The sequence below is a fragment of the Gorilla gorilla genome, chromosome 16 (genome assembly GCF_029281585.2).
Source record: "Gorilla gorilla gorilla isolate KB3781 chromosome 16, NHGRI_mGorGor1-v2.1_pri, whole genome shotgun sequence".
In the NCBI taxonomy this organism is placed as follows: Eukaryota; Metazoa; Chordata; class Mammalia; order Primates; family Hominidae; genus Gorilla; species Gorilla gorilla.
Window position 1 is genome coordinate 44,233,689 of NC_073240.2, and position 13,300 is coordinate 44,246,988.

The 13,300-nt window shown below is 39.8% G+C and overlaps 1 protein-coding gene across 7 annotated transcripts in view; it reads right to left on the minus strand.

Moving 5' to 3' along the window:
• TP53BP1 (tumor protein p53 binding protein 1) overlaps positions 1–13,300 on the minus strand; it is a 102,955-nt gene that overhangs the window by 14,268 nt on the left and 75,387 nt on the right. For all 7 annotated transcript variants that reach the window (XR_008672049.2, XM_031002288.3, XM_063698512.1 and 4 more), the window contains 3 exons: positions 10,710–11,193; positions 6,530–6,682; positions 353–624 (listed from right to left, as the gene is read on the minus strand). Coding sequence is in view for 6 of the 7 variants with exons in the window: in XM_031002288.3 (XP_030858148.2) it covers positions 353–624; positions 6,530–6,682; positions 10,710–11,193 (909 nt within the window). In the remaining variant the exon portion in view is untranslated. The remainder of the gene's footprint in view (positions 1–352; positions 625–6,529; positions 6,683–10,709; positions 11,194–13,300) is intronic.

Sequence of the window (13,300 nt, forward strand, 5' to 3'; positions counted from 1 at the left end):
GGATGCATTAAGTTTGGGCTACTATCCCAAACTTCCTGTACTCCCAACTAAATCATATAAAGGCTGTGGTAGAAGCAGTGCCCGCCAGATGATACATTCCCGAAAGTCCCCTCCCCTGTTACCTACATTTTCTCAGGGGCTGCTTTGCCAATGAAGTCTACCTGCCACAGGGCTCCACCCTACTTCCCACACAAACCCAAAACAGGAAGAGGGCAAATAGTGAAGAGGGGAAGTTGATTTATCTTTAATGGAGGATGGGGGATTTCCCATTACTCCCCTTTTCCTGTGATATTAAAATGTCAGCAACCCTGCCCCTGCTGTGGCTCTCTCTCTCTGGAGACCCTGTCTGCACCTCAGTTTTCCTGGGCCTCCTCGGGAGCTGGGTAAGGCAAAATCTGCGGGTTCTGTCCCGCTGGTTTTCCCTCTGAGTGGTCCGGCTCCTTTCCCTGAGCTTCCACTGCTGTGCATAGCTGAGAGACTTGTCCCACTTGATGTGCGGTGTAAGCTGGATGCCTTGGAGGAGAAGGAGCTGATATCCCCCAGGTCACCTGAGGAGCCCCCAGTCTGTGAAGGGGAAACTTCAGTTTCACACTCCTGACACTCTACAATTGGCTCTTCAGTCTCCTGCAAGGAAAAAATAGATACAGAAGATAAAAGATGCCATAATAACACAATGCTAATATGATGGCTGGAAAATCCTACAGATGGCACAAAATTATAATTAAAAAAGGTGAGAATCAGGAGACTTTCTGGAATAATGGGAATGTTCTGTATCTGTTTTGAGTAGTGGTTACATAAAATTTTCAAAAGCCACTGAACTGAACATTTAGGATCTGTTCTTTTTTTTTCTCCCCCAGGTGATTCTGAGAAGAATTGTTCATTCTAATGGGACTATACTGTATCTCAATAAAATATAAAATAAAGATGGTACTATATTGGTAAGAAAGAGTTTATCTTTTTATTGGATAAGTTCACAACCTCTGGCTACCAGCAAAGATTCTAACCTAGACGACAGAAGTAAATTCTTATCTGAGAGAAGACACAGAAGGAGGTAGGCAGGTGAGAGGAGAAAATGAGTAGTCAGGAGCCCTTCTAGGTACTTCATTAACAGTGGACAGCATTACATGTTTTGACATTGGTTATTTTACATTACCTTTCAATAACTGATCAAGGCAATAGAAAAGTATATGCAAAAATAGGCTAAAAGGGGTCAGGTGTGGTGGCTCACACCTGTAATCCCAGCACTTTGGGAGGCCAAGGCAGAAGGATTGCTTGAGTCCAGGAGCTTGAGACCACCCTAGGCAACATAGTGAGAACAGGTCTCCATATGAAAATAAAACTATTAACCAGGCGTGGGAGTGCACACCTGTAGTCCCAGCTACTTGGGAGGCTGAGGTGGGAGGATCACTTGAGCTTGGAAGTCAAGGCTGCAGTGAGCCGGGATCATGCCACTGTACTCCAGCCTAGGTGATAGCATGAGACCAGGTCTCAACAAAACAAAACAAAACAAAACAAAAGGCTAAAATAGTATTACCATTTGGAAAAATGAAGGACAAAAAGGTTATAAGTATCTATAGACTACAAGAAAGTCAAACTGGCTTTATCTCGGATGCCTACTTTGATAAATTGGTAGTAGTTGCCTGGTGCTCAGTTTTAAGAAGCCTTCTGGAGGCTAAATCCCAGACTTAGTGGGAAAAGATTCTAAGACCAATCAGCAAAGTTCACTATGGGCACAGCATAGAGAAATTATAGCATGAGTATGACACATCTGCCTTCCTAGTCTAGAATGTTCACGCAATATTATGTTAATTGCCAGAGAGGATATGGAGATGTATAAGATAGATCATTCCCTCAAACAGTTTAGAATTCCTTTTGGGAGGCCAGGCATGGTGGCTCACGCCTGTAATACCAGCACTTTGGGAGGCAGAGGCAGGTGGATCACTTGAGGTCAGGAGTTCAAGACCAGTCTGGCCATCATGGTGAAACCCCGTCTCTACTAAAACAATACAAAAAAAATAGCCGGGCATGGTGGTGCACTCCTGTACTCCAAGGTACTCGAAAAGCTGAGGCAGAAGAATCACTTGTGAACCTGGGAGATGGAGCTTGCAGTGAGCTAAGATTGTGCCACTGCACTCCAGCCTGGACAACAGAGTGAGACTCCACCTCAAAAAAAAAAAAAAAAAAAATCCCCATGGGGAGACTGTATATAATGACACACATACATATACATTTAGATAGTACTATAAAATGATGAAATAATTATCTCTGATCCCTCCCTTCTTGAAAATCTCTCCTCCTTTAAAATCCATAAAAGTACTTTTCTCTTTCTTTCAGTCTACCTTTTTGGCTACTTCTATTTATGCTTCTTTGGGTTCCTCTTTCTCTGTGTGTTCCTTTAAAATCGGTATTTCCCAGGACTCTGTTTTTATTCCTTTTCTCACTCTCACATGCTTTCCCTGGTCAGTCGCACCACACTCATCCTTACCTAGCTACCAAGAATACAATGATGACTCAGCTTATACAAATTTCTACTAGTCTTCCCCTTGGATTTACCACAAACACCTGAAATTCAACAGATCCAAAACAATCTGTGATCTTCCCTCCATTTCTCTGCCTTCAATGAATAAATCCTAGATATCCCCAGTGCATCTCACATCTCCTACAGCTCTTTCTAGCAGAATGGTTTCTTTCAGCCGAACCTCCATTCAAGAATTTTGAGATGAGATACCTCCTTGCTCCCCATTGCCATTTACAGACCATTTCTATTTCCCCACCTCCTCTCCTTCAAAACCACTATTTGCCATTTTCTTAAAACTATCTTCACCCCTTCCCTAGTTGTTATCCACTAACATTCTCCAAATCACCCTCTCTCATGCATGAAGACCTTAGCTTCATAGCCTCTCTACCTTCCCCATTCCTACTTCTGTCATCATTCTCAGTGGCCTATTTTAACTTGATACACTTCTATTTCCACATCTGCAAAATGAGAATAATAACTGGATCTATCACAGAATAGTTGTTAAGAATTAAATAATTCACTAAAGTGCTTAGAATAATGCCTGGCACATAGTATGTGCTCAATAAACGCTAGTCACTATCATTATTTAAGTTTAGTAGTGCTTCCCAAACTATCTTCCACAGGGAAAAAACAGGTATTACTTTAAAAAATGCTAATGGTCAAATAAGTTTGGGAAGTGCTGGGTTAAACAGAATAAAATAAGTATCCTTACTAGAGGACTTCTTAGAACTTTTAATATGGTAATATGTGGATTTTCATGTTAGTGGGGACAGGGATTAATGGCATGCTATGGTTTGAACGTCTGCCCCTCCAAAACACATGTTGAAATTTAATACCCAATGTAACAGTACCAAGAAGTAAGACCATTAAGAGGTGATTGAGTCATAAGGGCTCTGCCCTCATGAATGGATTAGTCCATTCATGGATTAACGGAATTACGAGCTAACGGATTAATGAGTTATCACAGGAGTGGGTTAGTTATCACGAGAATGGGTCTGTTATAAAAACTAATTTGGATCTCTTTTGTAAGGCCCCTGGCAATGTGATACCCTGTGTTGCCTCGGGACTCTTCAGAGTCCCCTCCAGCAAGAAGGCCCTCGCCAGATGTAGCCCCTTGACCTTGGACTTCCCAGCCTCCTAGACTAAGAAATAAATTTCTTTTATTTATAAATTATCCAGTCTCAGGTGTTTAAATATAGCAACAGAAAACAGACTAAGAGAGCGTTTCATGTTTCTCAGGACCATGGAAACTTTTCCCTCCATCAAACTGTCTAAGAGGCCTGCTGTTTCCAGAAATATACTTTAGAAAGCACCATATAAAATACTAAATGGGCCTAGCAGCACAGTAGCTCATGCCTGTAATCCCATTGCCTTGGGACGCCAAGGCAGGAAGATCACTTGAGAACAGAGTTCAAGACCAGTCTGGGCAACACAGTGAAACCCCATCTCTACAAAAGATACAAAAATTAGCAGGTGTGGTGGTATGTGTCTATGGTCCCAGCTACTCAGAAGGCCAAGGTGGGAGGCTCCCTTGAGCCAGGAGGTCAAGGCTGCAGTGAGCCGTGATCGTACCACTGCACTCCAGCCTGGGCAAAAGAGCGAGACCCTGTCTCCAAACATAAAAATAACAAATATATTTTAAGAAATGAAATAATGTGTTTCACACTTAATGTAGTGTACTAGGCACAGAGTTTAATGTGGACTACAACAGTTACAAAAATTTTCATGAAGGCAAACTGCTTTTCATAATTTCTCCAAAATAGTAATAACATGAAAAAAGTTCCACAAACAAAAATCTTTTTAAAACATTTTTAATCGGGAGGCTGAGGCGGGCGGATCACAAGGTCAGGAGATCCAGACCATCCTGGCTAACACGGTGAAACCCCGTCTCTACTAAAAGTACAAAAAATTAGCCGGGCGCGGTGGCGGGCACCTGTAGTCCCAGCTACTTGGGAGGCTGAGGCAGGAGAATGGCGTGAACCCAGGAGGCGGAGCTTGCAGTGAGCCGAGGTAGCACCACTGCACCCCAGCCTGGGCCAAAGAGCGAGACTCCGTCTCAAAAAAAAAAAAAAAAAAACATTTTTAAAATGAAGATAAAGCAGTATTTTAAAAGAATTATTTCTGGTATTTGGTATACACAAAGAATAAAAAACAGGCCGGGCGCAGTGGCTCACACCTGTAATCCCAGCACTTTGGGAGGCCAAGGCAGATCACTTGAGATCAGGAGTTCGAGACCAGCCTGGCCAACGTGGTGAAATCCCATCTCTACTACAAATACAAAAATTAGCTGGGCATGGTGGCACACACCTATAATCCTAGCTACTCAGGAGGCTGAGGCAGGAGAATCGCTTGAACCCAGGAGACAGAGGCTCCAGAAGGCCAAGATCAGGCCACTGCACTCCAACCTGGGCAACAGAGTGAGACTCTGTGTCCAAAAAAAAAAAAAAAAAGGAATAAAAAACAATTTCTCAATGAGTGTCTGTAAAACCAATGAAATCTGAATAATCTGTGGATAGTAAAACAAACAAACAACAATTCCTCAAACTAACATCAAATGTTATCTGACATGAGGGCCACAATAGCCCACTGAAAAACTGCAATAATATGTTCTATTTAATAAAACTATATACTAGAGTTTAACTCTCCCTGAGTACAACCTCCTACACGGCCAGCAGATAGAATTAAAGGAAAGTATCTGGGTAAAGGAAGAAAATAGTTGTGCCTTGCCAGGTGCGGTGGCTCACACCTCCAATCCCAGCACTTTGGGAGGCCGAGGCGGACACAGCACAAGGTCAGGAGTTCAAGACCAGCCTGGCCAAGATGGTGAAACCCCGTCTCTACTAAAAATACAAAAAAAAAAAAAAATTAGCCAGGCACGGTGGCGGGTGCCTGCTGCAATCCCAGCGACTTGGAAGGCTGAGCCAGGAAAATCACTTGAACCAGGAAGGCGGAGGTTGCAGTGAGCTGAGATCGCACCACTGCACTCTAGCCTGGGCAAAAGAGCAAGACTCCGCCTCAAAAGAAAAAAAAAAGAAAATAGCTGTGCCTCTTACCAACCAATAAAATGGTTCCCAGATCTTAACATATACCAACAAAGGTCCCAGATCTTTAATTCTAGAAAATCTGTCTAATCTCTCTCATTATTAGATGTAAACAAAGTCAGCATATTATGCCATTCAAGATAACAAATAATCACTAAATGCCAATACTGAGCTGACATTTGTAATGAGTCTATAATGAATCCCACTAAAAAATAAAGGTGCATTTCTTACCAACAGGTCTATGACCACACACAAATAGTGACGAATAAAGAACAGAATGAGTAGACATGAAAATATGTGAGAAAACACAGGTAGTTTGAAACAGAGTGTTCTAAACTCCATTTGAGTTTCTAAGGATTTAAAATAATACATACAATCTTTATACATGACAGAGATTTATCAATCTGTTCTTTACAGAAAAGGAAAGCATGATGGGATGCATTAAATAACTAACCAATGGTCAAACAGCAAACCTACGGTTGGGGAAAGCTTTAGAAAGCAGGAAGTCTAATTTCTAACCCTGTTCTTCTATCTCTGGTAATAAAAAGATGAAGAAAAACAAAGTGTTGCACAGGAAAGGGGGATGGGGTAGAGAGTCAGGAGAATTTTTCTATAGAAAGAAATGTGGGGTCAGGGACAATGGCTCATGCCTGTAATCCCAGCACTTTGGGAGGCCAAAGCAGAAGGATCACTTAAGCCTAGGAGTTCAAGATCAGCCTGGGTAACACAGTGGGACCTTGTCCGTCCAAAAAATAAACAAAATTAGCCAGGCTTGGTGGTTCATGCCTGTAGAACCAACTGCAAGGGAGGCTGAGGCAGAAGGATCACTTGAGCCTGGGAGGCAGAGGCTGCAGTGAAACAAAATCACGCAACTGCATTCCAGCCTAGGTAACAAAGTAAGACCCTGTCTCCAAAAAAAAGAAAGAAAGAAAGAAAGAAATTTGCCACACAGACTCAGAGTATGTATTACCTCAGTTACTTTTCTTTCTACTTCTGTTCCATCCACATAATACACATCTGTAATGACACGAGTGACAAGTGTGCGTACTTCCCGGATTGTTCTCATGTGACGATGTAAGACATGGCCATGTGGAGGCTGAGGCATATCAAACTCTTCTTCTCCCTGTGACAGAAAATACAGAACATAAGCACAGGTCTCACTGCAAGCTGTCAAAATCACAAATCTTATGCTTCATGATGAGAACTGTTTAGAGGCTCCATGAATCTAGTGTGACAGAATCTTCCAACTGTTTTGTTTTATCCACCTATAGTTAAGACCAGGGATGGATCAGCTGTATAGCCAGAGGCTAAGAGAAGTTTGTATGAGCATGACCTAATAAAATGACCTATTCTTGTCTAAATCAAAATCATTACATCTAGTACTTATATTTACGGACATTTAGGTGAACCTTTGACCCCTAAAAGTTCATTATTTTTAAACCGTATTTCTTCTAATTCTGATGCTATCTTGCAAATTAGTAAACGAGTTTACATTTGCAATAGCTCTTTAGATAAAAGGAAGGCACTCTTTAGTCCTTTATATAAAACCAGAATGATGTATCTGTTAATCTCAGTTTATCTGTTTTTCCTGTATTAAAGTGAAAACCAGTTTATTACCTAAAACAATATACATTGATCTCTCCTAGAATTAAATATAAAATATTTCATCTATTCCAAAGAACAGATTATGACTAAAGAGTTGAGCTAGTGTCCAGAAACGGAAAAATTAGCAAATTAAGATTTTATATCTAGTTCTACTACAAGAATAATGTAGGGCTAAATAAGACCCTACTTTTTATGATAACTATTAAATAATATTACTTAGGGGGATTGAGCTTCTTTCATTCAAAAAACATTAAGCAAATATTTATCGAATAACTTAAGGGTGCCAGGTACTATACTAGACAAATAACTGCTGGAAAATTCAGGACAGGTAAAACTCATTCAACACTGAAAAAATTCAAATGCACTATTTCTTATTTACAAAAATACAACAAACTAATAACAACTACTGCTATTCAAAAGAATAACTGAGTTAACTAATATAGCATCCAGCTTCATTATTTCTTGTTCATAATTTTCTATTTACAGACAGCCTGAGTTCATACTTTAGTCAGATCTGGATAATTTTTAAAAGATAACTTCTCAGCAAATTAGGTCTTAAAGCCCTATTTACCACCTCGAATCATTAGTTAGTTTGAGACTTTCGGCCTTTATTACCTAGGACCTGCCTGTGGTTAAAAAAAAGTGCTAGAATTTCAGTCCTGCATTTCTGAAAAAATACATGTTTTCTAATAACAACTATATCACATTTTTTCACATCTTTATCCTCCCTCCTACACCCCACTAACTCCGTAATTCTGAAGAGAAAATGCACACTTTTGTCTCTCACCTTATCTCCCCTATGGTAGGCTGATTTTACTTTCAGCATTCAGTATCAAAGTAGCCAAGTCTTTAAAAAGAATTACATATACAAATGCAATAATGGTAATTCTGCATTTTTTTCCTGACATGTGGTAGTAATTTACCAAAAGCTTTCAGTAATTTCTCCGAATAATCCCCACTCCAATTCCAACTTGGAAACTGGCAGAGGTGAAATATTTACTAAAATGGATATGTAAATTATGTGACTAGTTATAAATAATATCAAAGGCATGAAACGCTACTCATCCAATTATTTAAAATACTTCTACATACTTCTACACAGACACAACTCTGTCTAATGAATGTTTAATTAAAGCACAGGTCTGTCCTACCTCAATCATCAGGGTACCCATGCATGAGAACTATGACAGCCTGTACTTCCTGCCTGCACACACAATCAGACTATTCCCCACTAAAGAGAAAGTCAGTCTAAAAGGTTTCAGTGCTTTACATATTCCTGAAATGCAGCCAAGAAGCTTCCCTGTATTCTTCCAATTACAACAGCCATATGAATGATCACTTCAAGACAGACACTTAAGCGTGTCTGAGAGAATAAGGAGAAAAGGTAAAGAGGGCAGACACAAAACTATGCTTACTCACTTCAAATACTCTTCTGAAAAGAGGTGTCTGTAAAATAAATAAATTGATGATCTTACCACCATTAAGGGAAGGAAACAAAATGAAAATAAAAACACACTTTCCCTTCCACCTGGTTCCACGTCCTTTTTGACATATAAATGAAAATTTCAGGAGTGTCAAAGTAGGCTGCCTATGCTTTTCCACTAGCACTAGCCTATGTCCTATCTACACTGAAGGGGATTTTTAAAAAGCACTGACACCTGGAAAACTTGCATACAGCCTTTCTCATTTGCTAACCTCTCTTCAAAAGATGGCACACCAATTTCAATTTCTGTTATTCTATACACCATCTATATATTTTTAGTATGGTAAAATCTGCATAACATAAAATATATCATTGTCTTGAACACAATGCTCATATCCCATATGTGCCATAGGTGTTCAATAAATAAGAACTGTATTTTATTTTTACAAAACAAACAACTTGGACAATCAGAATGAGAGGTACATCAATAATGAAGATTTCCTAAGTAGATCCCAAATGAAGATAATCTACCACAGCAACTGAAAAAGCAATTTGACCACTACAATATCTCCTTTATCTGAGGGAGATATGTGCCAAGACCCCCAGTGGATGCCTGAAACTGCAGATAATACCAAACCCTATACACTATGTTTCTTCCTATACATACAGACCTATAATGTTTATAAATCAGGCACAGAAAGAGATTAATAACTAATAATAAGATAAACTATAACAATATACTGTTCATAATTTCATGGATAGATTTGTTCTTACCATAGATTTTAGTAACTTCAGCATATGATTTTTTTTCTTTCCTTATTAAGACCTTTTACCTTTTCACTTAGAGGAAGCACTTTATGACTTACTTCTCTGGCATATTCAGATTGCCAGCATCACTACTCTCAAACTTTGGGGTGAGAGTAAAACAAGGGTTACTTGAATGCAAGCAATGCAATACCATGATAGTTGATCTGATAACCAAGACAGCTACTAAGTCATTAACAGGCAGGGAGCATATATAGCATATGGATATGCTAGAAAAAGGGAGGATACATATCCTAGCCAGGACTAAGAGGGACAGCACTTTATCACATTACTTAGAACAGCACAATATTTAAACCTTAGTATTTCTAGAATTTTCCATTTAGTATTTCTGGACTGCAGCTGACCATGGGCAACTAAAACCACCAAGAAAAAGAAACCACTGATAAGCAGAGACTACTGTTTACTAGTAACTTCCAAATTTTCTCTGCCATAGATCCCACTCTGCCACTCAATGAAATGTTGTGAACTTGTATGTATTTGTTAACACATATATTTCTACCACTTCTTTTCATCTACTCAATTTTTTTTTTAAGAGACAAGGTCTCACTATGTTGCCCAGTCTAGTCTCAAACTCCTGGGCTCAAGTAATCCTCCCACCTGAGCCTCCAAAAGCGCTGGGATTTCAGGCATGTGCCACCAGGCACAGCCACCTACTTAATTTTTACTAGTACCGACACTTCCCTACTCTATTCCCTGGAACCTGATACTCCTCCAGCCTCATTTTCATCAGCCCCAATCCTTTTCTTCACATTAGCTTCTAGTCTAGCCTCTCTTCTGCAGTTCCTGGTCACCTGGGGACTTTTCCCCATCTCTCTCTCTATTCCTGTTACCATTCTTTCTGTTTCATATACTGAAATACACTATTCTTCGTGCTGCTTCTTTCCCCCTTATCTTCTACTCTCTGAATTCCTGAGAACCATGATGAAACAGACTTAAGGGAGAGAAAATTAGATCTGATGGTTAGAAGGCAAGATAAAAAGTATGGAGAAGGAAAAGAGTGAATGTAGAAGAGTATTACAGGACCCAGGCAGAATCTCTGGCTTTCTTCTCCAGTAAAGACCTACCTAAAAAACTGTAGCTATACTACATTTTCCCTAAAAGACTATCTAATGGCTATAGCTACCCACAATTTCACTACCATATCTGTATCTTAGAAAAGTTGTTTTTGTCTTTTAACCACTGTTCTGTACAAAACTGTCAAGAATTGTCATTAGGCAGACATGCCACAACTTAAATTCTCTGAGAATCCTGAAAGTTAAAAACAAGGCCTCTGATGCACCCTAGTATGTTCTCTCACCTGGCTATGGAGCGACTCTGTATCATCCCCAGGAGCACTGACTGGTTTCTCACCACTCCCCCTCTCAGTCTGAACTGTGGCATCTTGCTTTCCAAAGTTCTGGTCCACTGTACTGGTCCCCTGCTCACACACATTCTTTATAGTCTGGGTTGCTGCTGAAACAGTTTCTGGGACCCTCAAGGAACACTCCATGGTTTGGATTCCTATGTTATTTTGGCTGGGCCTTTCAATCAAGGCCTTACTAGGATTTTCCTGATTAGTATTCCGTCCTTCTTTCTGGTCTTCTAGCACATCTGTCACCATTGCCTCTCCTTGAGGACTGGATGGCCCTTGTATGACCATCTTCTGGGAAGCAGGAGAAACAGGGTCCTTGACAGGACTAATGGGCTTCATAGGCTGTTGACTCTGCCTGATTGTATGGTCACCCTCCAATTTTTCTTTCTCCTCTTCTCCTTGAGAACTTGGAAAGTGGAGCAAGTTCCCCCTGAAAATGCAACATATAAAGAAGCCATGTCAATTAAGCAAGTGTATGTGTGAACATGTGTGTGTGCGTGTGCATGTGTGTGTGTAGTGGCAAGGGGGGAGCCATATTTTGACAATCTGAGAAATGTAAGGAAGGGAGAAAGTCAGGTAGTCAAGCATTATCACCTTGGGAGGCCTCTCATTACAATTTCACTCCTGTAAAAAAAATAATGGTAGATAGAACAATTCCACCATGATGATAAGAGAGTCATAAAATTTCTTCCCATCACTAGCTATGAACTCTGAAACTTGATGCAGGAAAATGAAGTAAACAAAAAGATGTAAACCCATTACTGAAGTCATAGACAATGAAGGGCAACTTAGGGATCTATTTTGAAAAAAGATCAATTAAGTCAAGATGTCTCATCTGGCCTTATGATGGTTCTAACATTCCTTAACTGATTCCTAGCATTCTAGATACTGTTTATCCCCACCTGACCAATATTTTTAGGAAAGAAAATCTGACTTACAAAGGATAAAGCTGTAGGTAGATTCTAGTTTTGTCAGCTATACTGATATATCTACAACTAAACATTTCAGAATGAATTGGTTTCTCAAAGACAGTTCTTAAGATATAGCCCATTTTTTTTCATAAGTCATCCCATTTGGGTATCAGTGATTCGTTCCTTTATTCCACAAGCATTTGCTGAATGTCTCCTACAAACCACATACCAAGATTTCTGAAGTGACTAGGAGCTTTCTTAAATATCCCTAACAATTCTCCAGAATAAAAACGTCCAGGCTAACTCCAAGTCAACAGAAATTTGACATTCATGTCTTATCTATCTTTATATTTAAAACACCTAACTCACAGCTTAATATCAAATAGATGCTTAATACATGTACTTTGAACAGAAGACTGAATGTTCTCTGAATCAATTAATTGCAAAATCTACTCAGATTAAATCAACATAATGCAGTTTTAGGCTCCATTACATGCACAATAGCCAGAAAAAAGATAAAAGGAATCCATTCTGAACTGACCATGCTAAGACCACATCTGGAATATCTGTTTCAGTTCTCAGCATGACAGTTTACAAGGCATAAACTGTAGATAAACCCACAAGGTAACATGAAGGATGATAAGGGGCCTAGAAACTACGTCCTATGTTGATTTAAGTATGTGGCCAGAAAAAGAGTTAGGGCTGTCTCCTATTTGACAGAAGCTCTTATCCTTAGGATCTCAGCTTTCCTACGTAGACAGGGTAAAGGAAGCAGGAAGTGCTCTTCAGGGATTGCTCTGCTCTAGATCTTGAAGGAAAAGGAAAAAGAAGTTTCTGAGGTTTCTATATTGTTTAGCTCAGCCTACCAGAACAGGAGCTCAAAGAGGGATTTCGAATAGAGTTCTAGCCAAGAAGAGCTTAGTATAAATTTGGTTGTTACAGTGTGTGTCCTATCTCTCAGGAACCTCAACTGAATGAGAATATATGGTCCAATGAAGAAGAAGTAAGAACAAGACCACCAGGAGACACCTACCATGAGTAGCACTTACCTCTTATGAGGTTTATAAATGTTCATATATGTAAAATATTGAGCATAGCAGATGCTCAATCAATATTAGATGCATAAGACAATGCAATTAAAGAGACTCAGTTCACCTTCAATATCAACTAAATATTCATATTTAAATCTTTAAGACATCTAACATACCAATGGCTGAGCAAGAAGGAAAGGATTCAAAAGCCAGAAGAGCCAGGACTCGATTTTAGGAATTCAATTATTGTTGTTTCCTATCCTAAACAAGCTTATAAATTTTATCTCATGCTACAGACTAAATGTCTATGTCCCCTCCACCCCAAGACTTACATTAAATCCTAACCACCAAGGTGATGGTATTAAGAGGCAGAGCCCTCATGAATAGGGTTAGTGCCCTTATAAAAGAGACCTCAGAGAGCTCTCTTGCCCCCAACTGCCATGTGAGAACAGCTGTCTACAAACCAGGAAGCAGGCCCTCACCAGACACCAATCTGCCAGTGCTTTGATCTAGAACTTCTCAGCCTCCAGAAATGAGAGAAATAAATTCTTTTGTTTATAAGCTATCTAGCCTATGGCAGTTTGTTGCAGCAGCC